The 20,150-nt window shown below is 47.3% G+C and overlaps 1 protein-coding gene across 4 annotated transcripts in view; it reads right to left on the minus strand.

Annotated features, from left to right (window-relative positions):
* Positions 1-292: 292 nt before the first annotated feature.
* LOC123508289 (WAS/WASL-interacting protein family member 3-like) overlaps positions 293-20,150 on the minus strand; it is a 45,383-nt gene continuing 25,525 nt past the window's right edge. Inside the window, exons 2-6 of one of the 4 annotated variants that reach the window (XM_045261869.1) lie at positions 9,841-9,956; positions 8,411-8,513; positions 6,825-6,964; positions 6,236-6,463; positions 293-5,246 (exon numbers count right to left, since the gene is read on the minus strand). In XM_045261869.1, coding sequence (XP_045117804.1) covers positions 5,115-5,246; positions 6,236-6,463; positions 6,825-6,964; positions 8,411-8,513; positions 9,841-9,956 — 719 coding nt within the window. In that variant the 3' untranslated portion in view covers positions 293-5,114. The remainder of the gene's footprint in view (positions 5,247-6,235; positions 6,464-6,824; positions 6,965-8,410; positions 8,514-9,840; positions 9,957-20,150) is intronic. The other 3 variants (XM_045261871.1, XM_045261870.1, XM_045261872.1) reach the window with 3 other exon arrangements.

Here is a 20,150-nt window from a genome sequence, read left to right on the forward strand (position 1 = left end):
AAGAGCAGTCAATGTCTCCTTTAGTAACAAAGTGCCCAAGTGGATTACCATTTTCTTCTGCGATCATAGACCATAATTATTTTTCTTCATGGACAACTCTAGAAGCACTGACATTGCAATACATTTGACCTGTATCATTATAGCTGTCATTTTAGTTGTCAAGTCTTCCTGTTTCTCTGTCCTGGGGTAGTCTGCTGGGCATGTCAGACTGACTAGTACGGTTATCAATGCCAGTGTTGCCAAGTGACCCGGGAGCTTCAGCACCAATGGTGGACAAAAAACAAATTACAAATTTTGTGTTGTCTTCACTTCCAATTTTAATTCAGACAATAGTCTATATACAAACAAATTTTGGTCATGCATGTAAAAAATCAACATGCCAAATCACATCTTAGATAAGACATGGCACTTGCTTTTAAACCAAACACTCGTTTTTGTGTACATAGGTGACAGTTAACAAATTTCCCAAACCAAAACTACTGGAGGATTATTATTTGCAAATTCCAATTAATATGTAATGCAATGTTATTGCAGATGGAATAATTTTTCTTCTATTTAACCAAAGGAATATACAAAACTTCAAAAATTTTGTATCAAAATACATGCAAATACTGGTCAGTTACACATCTGGCCTCACTTTACTGCGGCAAAGAAGGTAAGTACTGCATGCACATACACACACACATACATACACACACACACGACTGTACTAACATACACAAGTATGCTCAACCCACACATCTAATGTGTGTATGCAAGCTGCAACACACACACACACACACACACACACACACACACACACCACCCACACACTTACAAACACAGGCATAAATACATACAATGCACACGCACGCACGCACGCACACACGCACGCACGCACGCACGCACACACAGTCACACACTCACCCACATGCACACGCACACAGTCCTCGTTCTCAGGAACACCATGGAAAAAGTTATGTACAGTCCAGTAATACTTCACTGTCACACTTTTTTACTATGTTCAATATAAAGTATAATAAAATTAAAAGAGAAATACAACAATACGATTCAACAGAATATTATATTCCCTTGCTATGTCAAATGTTAGAAAGCTGGGCAACACCCAGTCCTTGGAAAGGGTAATCAAAATCAACATCTACAATCAAAGCCTATGTATTGCCAAGTCCTGACTGACAAACAAAGCACCAATTATTGTTTGGTACACAACTTCCAACAACCTCTTGCAATGAATAAGACCACTCGTGCGTGTGTGAATCTTTTGACCATTGTAGTAGTAATAATAAAATTCATAATAAAATTGATAATAATAATAATAATAATAATAATAATAATAATAATAATAATAATAATATAATAAACTTTTAGCCCTTGAGACAGCATGGGGGGGCAGGGTTCCCCCGTGGAGTGGTGCTGCTGTTCAGTGGGCTGCTCTCTTAGTGTCTTGGCAAACATTGCTCACTCAATACAAAAGTATTTAATTTTGAAAAATATTTCTGCAATGGTAAGTTCTTTCTATTGTTTCCTTTCACAAGAATTTACAGACTAAGTGGTAAGTAGGAGACCTACAACAAATATCCATTTTAACTCAGATCTGTACGATTATAAATAACATAAAAGTGTTAAATTCTTTGTAATCTATGTATGCTATCAACAATGAAAAGTCTGAAGTATGCAAAATCCTCAATAGCAATTTAGTAATGCTGAAATGTCCTGAAGAGTGAGAAGGTGGCCAGACACAGTGGGGGACCAGCCAGACAGTGAGAGCAGGGCAAAACGCAGGAGGAGTGAGAGCCAGAGCCACCACTGCCAACCTGGCTGGCTCTAACATGCAAATAACCAAACATAAAACTTCCTGCCAAGAATATAATAAATTCCCTTCAAGAAACTAAATACATTCTTCTTAATGCTCAAACCAGGCTCACCAAGCACATGCAGAGTTCTTCAAATCCAAACAAATCAGGGAAGAAAGTCCCCATAAGTCAATATAGAAATTAGGCCCATAATCAACAAAACCAATACACACCTCTCAGACACACACACACTCAGTAGAGCTCCAACACTGGACTGTCTAAACTTCTTCCTTTACCACAATACGACAAAAAATGGCAGTGAATTGGCTTGAAAACACAAACAATGAAGGCTTCTAGTTGTTCACTGTTTGGTAACACAGATTGTAATATCCTACTCGGGGATGGTCAACATGGAGCAACAGACACGAACACAGATACGTGCGGAAGTGCTCTAGCCTGCACCAGTAGCTTGACGCTCCCACTCATTCTCCACCAAGTAAGACTGCATCAGGCACCTCCCACTGTGACCCCTCCCTCCCTTTCTCCCTCTCTGGCCACCAACTTACCTGGTCTGACTGTGTGTGAACTCATAGGGTCACCAAAGTACTGTATGGCGAGCACATTCCACGCTAGGTTATGACATCCCACACCATTCCTTTCTCCAACAATCTGCCAATAAATGTCCAAACCACGTATTTTTTTTTTTTTCTAAAAATTTTTCAGTATAGAAAATTCCATTACATACAGCACACCAAAAACTGATAAGAAATTTTTCCTTCAAGTGCAGAACCAACAGGTGGAGTGAGACCAGCACACCAGCTACCATCTCCAGCTTCACAACAAAGCAAATCAAAGTTGTAGCATAATAATATATATATATATATATATATACGTCTCTATATATATATATATGTATACATATATATACACATGTGAACATATACGTATAAAAATATATATATTACATATATAATTTAACATATCCATCAAACAAGAATAAAACTTTAACTTGTGTCTTGACAATAAATAAAGTCTTCCATTCATAACTGGCCCAGCGGCATCCTCTCCTGGGACAGCCCTTCACCCACACAGGAATGATATCCACAACTTTTAAGAAAAATTTCTCACCAATTTCGAAAAACTGTATAAGACGAAACTCAAAAGTGACACGCACGATGGCACCAGCCGGGCGCTCCTTGTCTTGGTCTGCAGGTGGCCTCCCCGCCCTCACTACTCCTGTACTCCTCCAACAGAACCAGAGAAAATGATGCTCCTGATGATCTAACACACGAACCTATCAACTACACATCCTCTATCCAGAAAACAAATGAAACTTGGGTGATGCGATACCTCAGGAAGAGGAAGAACAAAGGAAAATACTCGAGAAATAAGCACACACACAACAGACTGCAGACCAGTCAAGGATGCTCTTAAGAAAATCAGCCAAAGAGAAATGGTCTGGGTTGGTGGTGCCCACAGCAGGAGGCTGGCCATGGCCAGGACCAGACCAAACATTGTTACCAGCTCATTACACGAGGCCAACACCCTACCAAACAGTTTTTACAGTTTTATGTAGAAAGTGATCATTCATATAAATAACATGATTAGTTACATAAATCTTCTTCACAAAAAAACTCCCAGTATCAATTATAGATGTATGTAAAGTTCCATTTTCTTTCCTATTCTGTTACTATTAAAGCTGTGTCAATCATCCTTGCTTGTGGGCCTGTCGTGCTCCCTCCAAATGCACCAGCGGAGTGAGCCTCTCCTCGGTCCACCAGATAGAATGCCTTGATATGAGGAATTGGGGTGAGTTTGAATTTGTCATCCAACACTAATGTTTCATGAAGCGTATGGTCCACCACTGCCATCCTGAACTCTGCACTTAGGAGAAGCATGACAAGACTCTACAGCAAGATAATTCACATACTAGTTAAGTCTCTATCTATAGCAAATCATTTTACAAAGTAAGTAAACAAAGTGTGATGTGTCCTGACTTGAGGTTTCAGTCTTCGGGGGAGGGGGGGAGGAAGTCGGTGAATTTTGATGGTGCCCAGTCTGGCTCCAGCACTGGCCAGTTCTGGCCCTGTGGCAAAGGGGGTGCTGCTGGCCCTCCAGTGGTACGATTCCCGGCACGACTGGGACAGGTTACCAGGGACGTCCACGCCACCACTCCTAAGAGCTGCAGAATGTCTGGCTGGCAAGGGAGGAGGAGGCCAGGCCGGGGCCAGGGCGGGGCACTGTTGGCAAGTTGGGTGGGAGCCTATGGAGGCTTGAGGGTCGTCCAGCAAGGCAGGCAGGCAGCACGGGGGGACAGGACGGTACTTTGCCACTTGGTCTGGCCACCGGACGTCGTATGTAGGCCACCTCTGGGGAGGACATGCAACGCGCACCGTCCCTGCCCCGTCGGGCTGGCTCTCCGCGGGTGCTGCATCGTTTCTCCTGCTGGGACGCCATCTGCTTCTAGGTTGGGTAGTGGCGATGAAAGACAACATGACAACTGGTGGCAGTGGCTGGTGAGGTCAGTCCGCGGTGGGACGGCGGCACAGGACCACCACCCGCCCCAACACACCTGTCCTGCCCCTCCCACCTGGCACTCTGGCTGTGGCAATGCAGGCCAGTGCCTCTGAAGGGTGTGGCACGGCAGGTGTGTGGGCGGGCAGCGGGGCATCACTCCAAGGCTTGTCTCCACCACACTGCGCAATGGGCACCGGCCTGGTGTGGCCTCACACTGTAGCATCAACAGTTTGACAAATTACCATGACTTTCACGGGCAACTGTCTGTGTAGTCTGCTGCGAGCCTCACCCGTTTGGGCCGAGAGCCTCCGCACCCCAAGTTTGCCCGTGACTCACTGGCAGCCATGTGAAAAAGCCCATGTGGCAAGTCCTTGTGATGCTGCATGTGTGGCAGGCGGCGCCACGTGCCGCCCAGCGTGACACAGAGTCTTCTAGATCATTACGTGAATCACTTACATTTATTCGCCTATAAGTCCATTTTCTATGTCTGTGGAAGTCTACCAAGGACAATTAATCTCTTTCCTTCTGACAACAGAAGTCCCAGATTTTCCATTCTCACTGGTGGCCGCAAGGTGTCCGTAAGCTATACAATATACGACTCTGGTTATAGACTTTTCTTTACACTTTATACAAGTTTTGACTGGGAGGAGCTTGGCAGTTTGTGGTGGGAGCAGGAGCTGGCCAGGAGGAGGGCCAGACAAGAGCCAGGGCTCCACAGAGGTAGCGGCCGGCACCGGTGGCCGTCCCCACAGGCCGGGCGTCTCACCAGTCAATCCTTTAGTGTACCTAGCACTGCCACGCCACTCATTTATTACTCTCACTGGGTCCCTTCTCTCCACCATCCTTCATTTTGTCTACATAGTCTGCAAATATGTCTCGAAACCTTGACCAGGATTTCTCAGGGATAGTGATGGCAGTCCTGAAGTTGGTCTTGACCTGCAACACAGGAAAACCTGGGTCAGAACACCACAGGTGGCACAAAACAGAGTGCTATCATGCGATTCCACAATCTTCTATCTTACTCTAAAATCTGTGGAAGCACATCCTTAAAACTGTATAGCAATGAATCTTTAGTAAGTGTGGGAGTGAAAAGATGTGAAGCTAAGGCATGCTGAATGTGCTGCTGGGATAGAGCAGTTTTCCCTGCTATCCTTTCCAATCAAGTTAATTTCTCACAATGGCACAAGTTTATAGGTATCCTTCTAAGGTGCAAAAAGTGACTGGATGAGTAAGAAATCTGGTGACATCCTTTTAAGGATAACGTAAAGTAAATAGAGAGAATAAACTGAAACAGGTTATGAATAATGAAGTACAGTTAGCAAGTCAAAATTTTTCTAATTTTGTCTAACAACTTAAGTTCAGTGGTTCAGTGGTAGCTTGGTCAGTGTACATCACAAAGGTATATTGCAGAAGCTTTTTAGACTTCCATGTCTTTTCAAAAATATGGAAAAACATCTTGCCAAGGATTCTGTTTATCATAAGCTGAGACCATTATCAATTCAACAACTGAGTTCATTATTTTAATGCGACAAAGGACAAGACGTGAAGGTGTAGATATGGATAAAGGAGGGGCATGATACAGCATGAATGGGAATTTAGCATGGAATGTTATTTTAAGGGAATCTTGCTAGTCATGCCTTGGAGGGACCGTCAATGAACAGCAGACTCAAAGCTAGTGATTGTAAAGAATACAGGTTGTTGATACATGATCTTCAATGTTCCTAACACTACTTACACAATAAAATGCAATTTGAATGTGAATAACAGAGCAAATCTGAATATTCTGCTTCCCAAATTGTTTATTTCTTTGTATTGAAGCATCACTGAATCCTTGACGTGTATGTGAATATTTGATCTACTTGTTACCTCTGAACTTTTGCAAGAGCAAGTCTAGACAGACAGAGAGAAAGACAAACATCACTCACCTCAGATATACGCATATAAATTCCCCTGTTATTCTGGCCTATGTCAAAATAAAAGTTCTTGTTCTCTACTCGCATGTGGCGACCTTCAGGCAGTTCCCCTTTGTAACCTCCGTCGTCTGTACCAAACTCATCGAGCAACTCCTGCAGGGCATCACGGAACTCTATCATGCCCTGGGCAGGGATGGCGATCTGGCACCTCGGCCCACCCCGGGCTATTGTCTGTGATACCTGTGGAGGGAGAGAGTGGTCACTTAACTGGATTGTGTGAGTAAAATGAGGCAGTGAGAAACTTCTGAAGATGTAAGATGAAGGTGGTAGAGGAACAATAAAGTTAGCTGCCACAATTGGACATAAATTAGCACATATGAGTATAAACAATATAATAATCTGTAATGTGCTTTAAAAAAAATTAAAAGGCTTAAAATTAACAATCTAAAGGAAAGGTAAAAGTAGATAAATCTTTAAAATACCAATTGAAAAGATATTGGGAGATTCTGGAGGTAAATGTTTCACTTTAAAAATATAATGAGCATGAAAATTAATAAACAAATTAACTTAAACACAACCAACCCATCATAAAGACACATACACAACTCACCCTAAGGAAGCGCCCTCTGGAATTCTCCTTCAGGTCCAAGTAGTACCTTCTGTTGTCCTTCACCATGGTCTCGGACTTGAGTTTGCCGTCCTCTGGTAAAGTGTCGGGGTTTGGTGGACCTGACCGGGGAACTAGACAATTAGAAAGTACTGTAACACACTAACTTCCATGGATGCTTCTCTTCTACATCAATTACAGAAAAATGCGTCTTGCACTCTACTTGAAAAAAATGGAAAAAGCATCCTGAACTAATGGCAAAAATGAGTGGCATCTCGAGTTTTTATCAGTACACATGGTAAGATCAGTAAAGAAGAAAACATATGAAGGTGTAGAAAGGAGAGGAGGAGAAAGAGGAGGAGACGCTTGGGGATTCATAGGTTTGGGAGATGAAGAAACAGAACAAGGACAGATGAAGGAGAGGAGGAGAAAGGAGAAAGAGAAGCTTGGAATTCACAGGTTTGAGGGATGATGAAATTGAGGGATCAGCAAAGGGCAGACCAATGGAAATTCAGAAAGGTAATGAAAAGAGCTGGCCAGTTCAAAGATTCAACGTCGACAGGAAGAGTAATAAAGGCAAATGCTGAGGATAATGTGGAGGAATAAGTAAGAGGTGAAGGAGAATACAAGATGAAGGATAATAGATAAACATGGAGAAAAAATGCATCCAAGAAAACACCAGGGTAACATGTTTGAGAAGTAAGAAAAGCAGGATAAAGGGAAACAATCAGTAATAAATGTCAGGAATTGATTAAAAATATGGAAATGACCAACAATTCAGAAAAAGAGTTAAAAGACTGACAAACATGTATCAACTGAAACTAAGCTTAACACCAGAGAAGAATACTTACAGGAACATTCAAGCGTATACAATCAACAACAAAATGAAGAATCCAAAAATAATAATAATAAAAATAAAAAATGCAAGCCAATATATTTTTTTTTACATATCATCAAAACATCCATCTTGAAATTTATCCAGGAATTTATTTTTTTTCTCCAAAGTAAAAACCAGGAGAAAAATACAAAGAGCAGCAAACTATTCACCAGATCATAATGAAGATAAAGGACATTACATAATGACATCCACTGTAGAACAAGACAATTGGTAGTAGTAGTAGTAGTAGTAGTAGTAGTAGTAGTAGTAGTAGTAGTAGTAGTAGTAGTAGTAGTAGTAGTAGTGGTAGTAGTAGTAGTAGTGGTGGTGGTGGTGGTAGTGGTGGTGTGGTGGTGGTGGTGGTGGTGGTGGTGGTAGTGGTGGTGGTGGTGGTGGTGGTGGTGGTGGTGGTGGTGGTGGTGGTGGTGGTGGTGGTGGTGTGGTGGTGGTGGTGGTGGTGTGTGGTGGTAGTGGTGGTGTGGTGGTGGTAGTAGTGGTAGTGGTGGTAGTAGTAGTAGTAGTAGTAGTAGTAGTAGTAGTAGTAGTAGTAGTAGTAGTAGTAGATATAGTAGAAGTAGTAGATATAGTAGAAGTAGTAGATGTAGTAGCAGTAATTGTAGTAGCAGCAATAATAATGATAAATAACAACAGGTACCAACACCCAATCAATCCAAAGTCACTAACCCTACAAAGACCAACTCACCTAAATTAGCATAAAAATCACTAAATAGCGATAAATGATCCCGGAACTCTGCCGCTGTGGAGAGGGCAAGGAACACTTGGTTTCTTCTGCCGTCAGCACCGATCTGCAACACACATCAATGTTGAGGCATCAGAACAAACACACACAAACACACAAACACACACACACAGTGCCTGGTTCATTATGTGACTGATGCAATACATTTCTCACTATAGAGAATACAAAAAAATCATGGTTACTTTTTTCTTTTTCTTTTTTTTTTCTGTGCATGACTTTTCCTGACTTGATATATCTGTGTATTACCTTTTGTGGCATTAATGTTACTTCTAATCCAACTTGTTCCCACTCCTGCCATGTGAGGACGTTGGAATGTGTTCTCTTCATGTGACAGATTTGTGTTACCAAGTGTGGCGTTTGGCTTACTGTCCCTATTCTGACATGCTTCCAATTATTCCCATGATAATGTTACTCTTACTGCTTATCTTTTGATTTGTTTCTAATATTACCTAAGATTATGTTACTGTTAATGACTTATCTTAACCTACAATCATATTCCATGTTAAGAGATACACTTATCTATATTAGTCGCAATTTGTCCTTGTTTCCAATGCTACCAAAGAAAAAATACTTGCCTTATTATGATTTACTTCCAGTGTAATCTATAATAAAGTTACTGATACTAACCATTTTAAACTATAATCATGTTACTCTTACTCCCTCACTTCGAATCACCTCTAAGTAACACCACGGAAATGTTAGTTACTGCATCATTTCTGACATTTTTCTTCACCACGCATAATGGGAATGTTAATGCCCATTTTATCCTACAATTATGTTACTCTGGGATACGGTCAATCTTACTCCTTCATTTTGGTGCATCATGTTACGCCATGAAGATTTTGTTGTTGTCGCTCCACTGTTATCTGTTATGAGGGCAAAGTACGACATGCCACTACCACAACCCCACTTTGGTGACAGCGGGCCAAGCAGCTCGGTGAATTCCCCTCTTGTACTGTCCGTGCCTTGTTTACTTAGCTCTGCTTCGAGAATTAGGGCACAACTCCTGGTTTTACTTGCAAATTGGTAGAGTATAAATATTTGATGAATCTGCTGTGTCATGTTACCGATGGGATATGAGAGCAAGACCACTCTCCCACGTACAGTACTTCTCCATAACCTGTTCTCCCTCCCCACCAATCCACAAACTTTCCTCATGAACCTTCCTTACCTCGTGTAGTTTGAGTTGATCGTGGGAATAAAAAATAAGACAAGTACAAATTACTCCATAACCAGTTTTCCATCTTCCCATTTTCCTAACCCAAGTTTCCTCATGCATCTTCTTTATATTCACCTCCTTGAAGTTTACTTGCTCATGAGTAATGTTGAGCGTAGGAAGATGTACCTCCCTCCAGCTGCTTCAGGATACTCACCTCTGCTACCTTCATGAACCTGCCACGTCTGTTCTGTTTGACGTCTATGTAGAACCTCTTGCTTTGGATCTGTAGCATCTTGGTGGCCAGCTCCTGCTCTCCCACCTGCTGCTGCCCTGTAATACAACATAGACACGTCAGGACATCATCAATAACTCACACACTCACCACCACACATCACACATCACCCACTTAGTCCCCTTCCTCATGTGTCTCTCCCTTGCTCGTAATACAATACTTGCAGTGCTTGAAGGAGTCTCTTTTCCAAGCCCCAGCACCCCTTAGCAACAGGCCAGACAATACAGCCCCAGCAAACAAAGGTGGCCAAGTTTGCATCTCACCCACGCCCTTCGAGACAACACCCGCGACAGTTTGGAGCCAAGTTATTGCATCGAGCAGGAAGAACGTGATTTATCTCACCAAAACACTAATCAGACTTAACCCCAGGCACGGAGCGAACCAACCCCGCATGCTTGCAATATGGCAGCCGCATTTTCGAGTCCGGCGAGGTGGAATGGAGGAGACTGCGGCACGACCCAGCCAGCTTAACCCGCGGTGACCTTTATGCCACGCCAGGCGGGGGGAGCGAGGCCCTGCTTGCCTCACGCACCAGCATGGCACTCTCACCCCGTAGCCCTGGTGAATGCGCATCCCGCACCGTGACGGATAGGGAGGAGGGGAAGGGGGGACGCCAGTTGTCTGCACCTCCAAGCTGGCTGGCCTGATGGGGGGCCGAGAGAGAGAGAGAGAGAGAGAGAGAGAGAGAGAGAGAGAGAGAGAGAGAGAGAGAGAGAGAGAGAGAGAGAGAGAGAGAGAGAGAGAGAGAGAGAGAGAGAGAGAGAGAGAGCCTTTGTCATACTGTGGAGGCTCGGCAGAGGTGTTATAGCTCCTTGTGCTGAGGAAGGCGGAGGAAAGAGGCAGTGACAGAAAGGGAAGGAGGGAGAGACAGAAAGGGAGGGAAGGTGAGGCAGAGACGCAGGGAGAGGGAGAGGAGTGGCTGCAGACCGACAATGAACGGCCTCGAAGCCTCGGGTGACCCCATTTTGGCGCACACTAATGTTGGCGATCTGAGTGCCCGGTGTCCCTGGCATGCTGCGGGCAAAGGGCGGGAGGCGAGTCGGGTAGGGCAGGGGTGGGGGAGAGCTGGGGGCACACCGGCGGCAGAGCCCACGCTGTAGTACGCTGCCCTGCCGGAGGAAGTGGGCAGTAGCGACGCGATCAATAGTGGCTGAAGGCCGTCTCTGCCAGCCCCGCCGCCCGCCCGCCCGCCACAACCCGCTGTAAATAATCATACGTCGAGGTCCTTCACACCTGCCGGGCCGCCCTCGCATCTCACCCAGCACACACACACACACACACACACACACACACACACACACACACACACACTTCATAATCTAAACACGAGACAAACACAAACGCACAAATCATGCCCCCGGTCCAATCCACTAATAAATGATACGATGATGAAAGCGACGACGACGGCGGCGGCGGCGGCAGTGGTGACGACAGCAGCGGCTGCGACGGCGACATCAGGTGAGACACAAGAAAATTAATGAAGGCAGAGGTGTGGGGAGTTGGGGGGAAACTAGGTCACTCGCCCCCCACACACACACACCAACACGACACACCACTCATCTCCGCCCAGGTATAATGTTCACCCCAGGACAAACAGACACCTTTTTACTCACCCCTCCCCCCCATGGAAACCGCTGGAGAGAGAGAGAGAGAGAGAGAGAGAGAGAGAGAGAGAGAGAGAGAGAGAGAGAGAGAGAGAGAGAGAGAGAGAGAGAGAGAGAGAGACTAAGCAGATACCAAGTGATATTTTATGTATTAACGAGAGTAGCTATTCATTCTTCTTTACTACTACTACAACCACTACTACTACTACTACTACTACTACTACTACTACTACTACCACCACCACCACCACCACCACCACCACCACCACCACCATCTTCCTGTCGTGAGTCCCTTTGAAGTAGATGGTGTAGTTTGTAAGAGCTTTCTAAGAATTACCAGATTTATTGCTGTTTGCTCAACCCTGTCTTTACTACTACTACTACTACTACTACTACTACTACTACTACTACGAAGAAACACAAGAAAAAGCAACAAGAACATAAAGCACATTTACATATCAAAAAGTATCACTTAAACACACACACACACACACACACACACACACACACACACACACACAGTATACATAACCCACAACTTAGGACAGCTTAGTAGCATTCAAGTTACGGCTGGTCAGGGTTAGGTTAGGGTAGGTCATGGGCGTTCGTTTCCCTTCCCCTCCTCCAAGCCATCACCCCACCACCACCAACGCCACCCCTTCTCCCTTCATCCCGCCGCCCTAGATACCCGTGGCGCAGGTGCAGTCGCCGTAGGAATCGCTCACGTGACCTAGGATGTTGGCGAGCCCTCCCGAACGCCCCCACGTGATGCTGGCGGCGGCCGCGTGCCTGCTCCCGCCCCTACTAGTGCACCTACGGGCCCTGCTGCCTCTACACTGTCTCCATGGGCCCTACAGCAGAGAGAGAGAGAGAGAGAGAGAGAGAGAGAGAGAGAGAGAGAGAGAGAGAGAGAGAGAGATGCACAAAGGTGATAACGCAATGTAAGTAGGGAATGCAAGAGAGGCAATCACAAAATGAAAGAATTAAAGAGAATAAGACGAGAGAGAGAGAGAGAGAGAGAGAGAGAGAGAGAGAGAGAGAGAGAGAGAGAGAGAGAGAGAGAGAGAGGGGGATGGACCTACGCGCTCTTCGTACCCAGCCATGGCGGACGACTAGGGAGAACATGTTAGGGAGGAGGAGGACGGGGGGACGCGAAGGCAGAGTGAGGGAGGAGGCAGGTGGGGGAGAAGAGAGGCGGAGGAGGAGGAGGAGGGAGGACTGGGACGAGACTGAGGCCGGCAACCTTCCTCCTCCACCACCACCACCACCACCACCACTTCCAGCACACCACCATCACTCTTCTACCTTTTGCAACCCTCCCCTCCCTGTCTCTCTCACTCCTTTCCCTCTCCCTCTCTTCCTTCTTTCCTCCTCCTCCTCCTCCTCTTTCTCCTCCTCCTGCTATTGCTCCTAGACTTTTCCTTGTCCATCCATCCATCTATTCATTCCTCTCTCTCTCTCTCTCTCTCTCTCTCATACAGACACTATTCACCAAAAATACAGGCAGATTTATGTCCAATCAATCTGACGGGCAGGCAGGGACATGACGAGTATGTAGGTGAGGTTAGGTCGATAGGGAAAGGTGCATGTGCTAGTTAATTGGCGCAGCAGGTGAGGCCACAGGTGTCGGAATGCAGGTAGGAATGCTGACCTGCCTGGCTAGGTTATACTAATAGGTAGGCCGGCAGAGGTGGGTTAATAAGATGTGTGGGCTAGTGAACGTTACTCTGCTTTTGGTAGGCAGGTGAAGGTAAGGTAGGCAGGTAGGAAAGGTTAATTAATAGGTATTTTGGGGTGAGAGTATATACAAGTAAACATAGGCAGGTAATGTATGCCTTTTGCTAAGTAGGTGAAGGTAGGCAGGTGGAAAATGTTAATAAACACGTAATGTTTTTGTTATACACCTAAGTAAAGAGAGGGATACTAGAATTATGTATATTTTAAGGTGCATATATAGCCTGTCTACTGTGAAATGGCTCCTGGATTTAAAACCTATTGTAGCTTCTTAACGTAATTCATCTGATGTGAATAATACTTGTGTTCTGTTGATCAACGCACTTATTACAAGGACAGCTCACGGTTTTTCTCAAGATCTGACAACCACGCATTCCCTGGGACACCATTCAAACCAAGAGCCAGGAGTCATTTTAGAGTAGACAGACTAGAGTAAAGAAATGTTAACAAGTACGCTTCATTGGTATATACAGATGAACGGTGCTCTGCCAGGTGTGTAGATCGCTAATTACGTGTATTTTTGAAGGTATGTACAGGTAAGAGCAGGTAGGTAGGTATGCAGGTGAGTAAATAAACAAATATGCTCGGTAGGTAAAGAGTGAAGGTATGAAGCGTTGGTATGCAAAGAGGGACAGGTGACCAGATGAGATGACCGGATCAGGTGACCAGGTGAGGTGGACAGGTGAAGTGACCAGGTGGACAACAATGGAGGGTCATAAAAGATCACAAAGCTTGATACTGACTCGCCTCGAACAAAACAAAACAAAACAAAGACGAAAAAAAAAAAAAAGAAAGGCAATTCATTAACGAAAAGTGGCGAGAACAACAACTTTCACTTCTAAAAATAGGAAAAACGAAGAAAAAGAAAGTAAATTTTTTATCTGAGATCCAAGAATATTTTGGTGAGGAATGTGTACGGGACGAGAGGAGAGAGAGGAGGAGAGAGAAGAGAGAGGAGGGAGAGAGAGTAGATATTGACCAAAGTGGGGGTGAGTGTACTGGCGATGAGGGAGAGGGGAGAGAGAAGGGGGAAAGTAGACTCAGCATAAAAAAGTAGACGAGAACTGGCTGTCAGATTCCGCGAGAGAGAGAGAGAGAGAGAGAGAGAGAGAGAGAGAGAGAGAGAGAGAGAGAGAGAGAGAGAGAGAGAGAGAGAGAGAGAGAGAGAGAGAGAGAGAGAGAGAGAGAGAGAGAGAGAAATAGGATGGAAGATGCAGGTAAAGGTGTCCGATCTTCCAACTCTTCCATTCCATTCCATTCCATTCCATTCCATCCTCCACCACCACCACCACCACCACGCTCGCCAATCACCCTACCAATATCACAATTATCTGCTGCTGCCACCACGATTAAAGCTGTCTTCACCACCACCACCACCACCACCACCAGATTCCCATAGCCTGTCATCACTATCCATTCATCACCATCACACCCTAGAAAATATCATCACCTCAATATTGTAACTGGTATGGTCAATATTAGATAGTTTCTATTACTACTACTACTACTACTACTACTACTACTACTACTACTACTACTACTGTTACCATGGCAATATGTTTATTTTTTTCTTCTACTACTACTACTACTACCACTACAATAACAAATGCTACTCCATCACTACAATAAACCACCACCACCACTTTAACTATTACTACCACTACCACTACTACTACTACTAAAAGGTTATCATTACAATGACTCCTACAGAATATCCTACCACCACCACCACCACCACCACCACCACCACCGCCGCCGCCGCCACCGCTATGCTTCAAGTCATGCATCCCTCTCAACTCAACCCAGCATGCAACACCGCCGCCACCACCACCACTGCCACGACCACCACGCCGCGGGTACTTCCACTACTTCCACACTCCCTCCACCTCTGCACCGCCTACTCCACTCATGTGAGGCTAATATTTCAGGCAAAAGTCCACCTATTTAGCAGTGGATCTGAGTGTTTAATGGAGCGATGGGCGACATGATATTGATCCACACGCCGGCACTGAGGGAGGCGCGGGAGGAGGAGGAGGAGGAGGAGGAGGAGGAGGGGAGGGATAGCAGCAGCAGCAGTAGGGAGGTGATGGTGGTGGAGGAGGTAGGTGGTGGTAGTGGAAGTCTCTCTCTCTCTCTCTCTCTCTCTCTCTCTCTCTCTCTCTCTCTCTCTCTCTGCGTCCTCACCCTCCCCACCTTGCAAACGGCGGATACAACTACTCTCTCTCTCTCTCTCTCTCCCTCTCCCAGCCAGGGTACGAGAAGAGGAAGAGTTCCCTCTCTCTTGCTCTCTCTCTCTCTCTCTCTCTCTCTCTCTCTCTCTCTCTCTCTCTCTCAACCATAGACTGGGTACGTTTGGTCCTTCCTGCTCTCACACATCGATTATCTTACAGTACTCTCTCTCTCTCTCTCTCTCTCTCTCTCTCTCACCTGAACCAACGCTGTTGCTGCCATGACATGGACAGAGGACAAAGAGAGAGAGAGAGAGAGAGAGAGAGAGAGAGAGAGAGAGAGAGAGAGAGAGAGAGAGAGAGAGAGAGAGAGAGAGAGAGAGAGAGAGAGAGAGAGAGAGAGAGAGAGAGAGAGAGAGAGAGAGAATCATAGTATATATACGTATATGAAACGATCCCTCCATTTCTTTTATCTTTATCTTTTTATTTGATATTTGGTGCAGAGAGAGAGAGAGAGAGAGAGAGAGAGAGAGAGAGAGAGAGAGAGAGAGAGAGAGCACCCTGCCCCCCCTTTCAAGGACGATGGTGCCGCGGAGACGTGGAGTGGCAGAGGAGGAGGAGGAGGAGGAGGAGGCGCACAGGCAGACAAGCAATCGACCGAGTGCCTGCGAGGCCGATGACCTTCCACGTGCGCTCTCTCTCTCTCTCTCTCTCTCTCTCTCTCTCTAATCGATAGGGAAAAGGACAGTACGAAAAGACTACCTCAACAAGTACGATATAACAATAACAACAATAAGGACCACAACAAGGCGAGGAGAGGTGAAGCGTAAGTGATTATTTAGAAACGTCCCATTAACTCACCTTTATCTTCGTAGAGGGCGCCCATCTTCGCCGACAGCGCCTCCACTGGGCTATGGGACCTTCGTTCAGACTCTAAGATCCTCATCACGCCTTGCTCACTGTACTAGTCGTAAACACAACACAACGCAACGCAACGCAACGCAACGCTACACTACTGTACTCTGGGTAAACTGTGAGGAGGGAGGGCTGTGATAGTGTCTGGTGGTGGTGGTGGTGGTGGTCGTAATAGTGGTAAAGTGGTGGTTTAAGTGGTGTTGGTTTAATGTGCCTCTCACAACCGCCACTACTCATCATTACCACAATAATTTTGGTGGTGGTTCAGTGGTGTGGTTCACGTACTCCCTTCACCATTCATTCATCACCACTGCTCATGACAGCTCTAGTAATGGTGATAATGATGAAATGAGCACTGCCACAGCACTTCCACTCCTTACTACATTACACCACACCACCTAAACCACCAGAACCACCACCACTGTCACCAATCCTGCTGGTGATAGAAGTGGTGAACGAACTCTACCAATATTACCACCACCGTCACCAGGTAAATTCAAGTCACAGGAAGACGAGGACGAGGACGAGGACGAGGACGAGAACAACGAGAGGAGAACCAGAAGAGGGAACAAAACAGCCCAAAATAAATAATCTTGTGGACGGGTGCGTGAGGAAAGGGAGGCTGGGTGATGGCGGTGGCTGTGGTAGTAATGCCTGCCTCACCAAGCCTTCCCCAACAGTGTGATTGGTGCCCCATCTGCTTCCACTCCTGCCAAATGATTTATAGGTGGTTCCCCGCGCATTCAGCCCTTCTTTTATGGCTTATTTATTGCTTTTCACGAGGTTAATTATATGAAGTGATCCTCTCCTTCCCTTCTCCTCTTCTTGGTCTAGTTTTCGCCTCTACTGCCTCTCTTATCCTCTTCCATCCTCCTCTTCCTCTTCCTCAAGCCCTATAGTGAACGCCCCTGACCGCCACCATCTTTTTCCGAGTGTGTGTATGTGTGTGTGTGGGGGGGGGAGGGGGGAGATGGAGACAGGCTGGTAGGTTGGGTGGTTGGTTTGCACAGGTTCTCTCTCTCTCTCTCTCTCTCTCTCTCTCTCTCTAATTAAAATTATTTGCGCCACGTTCAAAATTTCCAATCACAATTTAGACACCCGCTCTTTCGCACACCCTCCCCCTTTCTCTCTCTCTCTCTCTCTCTCTCTCTCTCTCTCTCTCTCTTACACCACCACCACCATGACCATCATGACTCGTTCAACACCATCACCATCACCATTTACTTGATCAACACCACCATCACCGTAACACCACCTACACTCACACTATCACCACTACCACTATTCACGCCAGTCATCACCACTCACCACCAAACAACACCTGCAGCAGCCACGCATTGCCTCCCACACAAACCGGTTTCTCATTAAGCCAGTGCCCTGAGGAGGCGGCAGTGTAGGGCCATCATCTGCAGTCCTTGTTACTGTCCTAGCGATGGTGGGTGGCGGGGATAAGGTCTCGTCCACCTAACCTGCCTCACACCTACACATCACACTCGTATCTTGCAGCACACGCACACGCAAACCGTACCATTCCCACCTACTGGCTTGTTAACTACTACACACCTGTCCACGTATTCGCTCCTTCGTTCGCCCGTCACTAAGCCACTCAGAACACACAAAAGGGTACTCTGTCACTCACGCCTGATAGTCATTCATACAGAACAATGCACTCGCCACACCTCCCAGTTACTCGCACAAAAGTCACGTTAAACTAGTCACTCTGCCTCCCGGTGCTTTCTTTCTCTCTCTCTCTCTCTCTCTCTCTCTCTCTCTCTCTCTCTCTCTCTCTCTCTCTCTGAGCTGGATATGAAAGCAGACTCCAACACATACTCAGGTAACCAGGTACTTAGCTAGTCTAGCTTGTTCAACTAATGCAGTCAAAGCCAGTCACTTCAAGCTAATTCCAGTCAAGCCCACTCCTCCCACTCCTCACTTCACAACTCCGCTATGCCAGTCACTCGACACCCAAACAACTGAACTCTCTCTCAAGTCAGTCAGTCAGTCACCCAGCCTATCAAACACTCCTAACCCAAACCCAGACACTTCACGACCCAGGCCATCCCGGCAGCCTTCAGACACATAGCCAGACACTTAGGCACTCACTCAAGCACTCGGTCACCCCACCAACCACTCCACTCTGCCAACAAACACTCAAGCACAGCCCAACCACTCGCCAGCCTGCCAGCCTTCCACCCAGCCTGCATCCTGCCGGTGCTTCGTGAGCGCTGGGCGGGAGGACGGGAGGGGCGCAAGGCGAGGCACGTGCGCCCCGCCCGCCGTTGCCTCGCCGGTCTTATGGTGAGCGGCAATGAATGAGAGAGTCCTCCTGCCCTGCTGCTGCTGCTGCCGCTGCTACCTGCTTGGGTGGTGTGCGGCGGATGGGGCAGCCGAGGTGTGTGCGTGTGAGTGTGCGTGTGTGCTCGTGACGTGGTGCGCGGAGGGCGTGCGTGCCTGTCACCTCAACACACCAATGCAGCCACGGCTCAACTGCAACTGACGATCTCACCGTTCCCAGCCCCACACTACCGCCGCACCCCCAACCAGCCCCCCCAACGCCCCCCACCTCCTCAACCAGCCAACCACCACACCACGCTCAGACCACCGCCACGGCCGCTAACAAGGGAGTCGCCCTCCGGGAGCGAACGCCCGAGTCTCAGCTAGTAAAGGAATGTTCAATGGCCGCCACGCCTGCTGCCCCTCCTCCGACTTTCCCCGCCCACCCGCCCACCCGCACGAGGACTCAAGAACGTTTCCCTTAAGCCGGCAGCTTCTGGTAAGGCGTGGAGGGAGAGGGGGGGAGTGGAGGGAGTGGAGTGGGAGAAGCCTCCGGGCGCGTAACGTTCCTCATACCGGAGACACCGCCGCTTCCGCCACACGCCCTCACCACCACCACCACCACCACCACCTCAACATCTGCAACTGCTACCGTCAGTCTGGAGAGCGTGGCCCGACCCTCACAGCCTCCCGAGCCCCCCCTTCCCCAGGTGGGTTAAAGACCGTGCCCGCTGACGCGCCCCTCGCGTACACCTGGACGAGGCGGGGCGGGGCGGCGTGAAGGATCGGGGCACACCAAGAGGCCCCTCATTCACGTGTGTATCAACAGGTATTTCCTGCCATGGGAACTGGAGCTGGACACAACCCTTCAGCGCCCCTCCCCTCCCCTCCCTTCCCCCCTTCACTACAACTCCTTTTCAGCCCGCCATCAGTCCGTCACCCTCGACGCTCCACTCCCGACCCTCACCCCTGCCCCGGCATCGTACCTACCTGTCGTCTTGCTGCCCTCCCTCCCTCCTCCTTGGTGTTCTCCCCAAGCCAACGCCTCTGTCCCACCCTTGGCTGCTCCCTCACGCATCCCTTTATCACAAACCCTTTCCTGCGCTCTCCATCACTCCCCTTCTCTACTCACCCCAAATGTCTCGGTTCATCCACCACAAACCCCTTCCTCACCCCTTTCCTCCCCACCTTCTCCCCCACAAAACGTCTGAGCATTCAAGTGAGAAACCCACGCTAACTCAAAGACTGCCGCAAGATGTCAGTTCTCGCTCGCCATTTGTGACCCGCCCAGGAATGCCCGCACCCGTCACCACCTCCCAAGGGCCCCGCCTCACCCGCAGCGGCCAGCCCGCCACTCCACCTCCCAAGGGCTGAGCTGAGGTGAGGCAAGGCAAGGCGATGCGAGGCAAGGCGAGGCTATCCAACTAGAGTGAACCGTCGTGGACTATTGAGAGAGTAGTGGGAAGGAAACACAACTTACTTTCCTTTTTAATCTTTTAGTGGTTTAAGGTGTGGGGGTTTACAACGGCCGAACACA

This window comes from Portunus trituberculatus, chromosome 24 (assembly GCF_017591435.1).
Source record: "Portunus trituberculatus isolate SZX2019 chromosome 24, ASM1759143v1, whole genome shotgun sequence".
NCBI lineage: Eukaryota > Metazoa > Arthropoda > Malacostraca > Decapoda > Portunidae > Portunus > Portunus trituberculatus.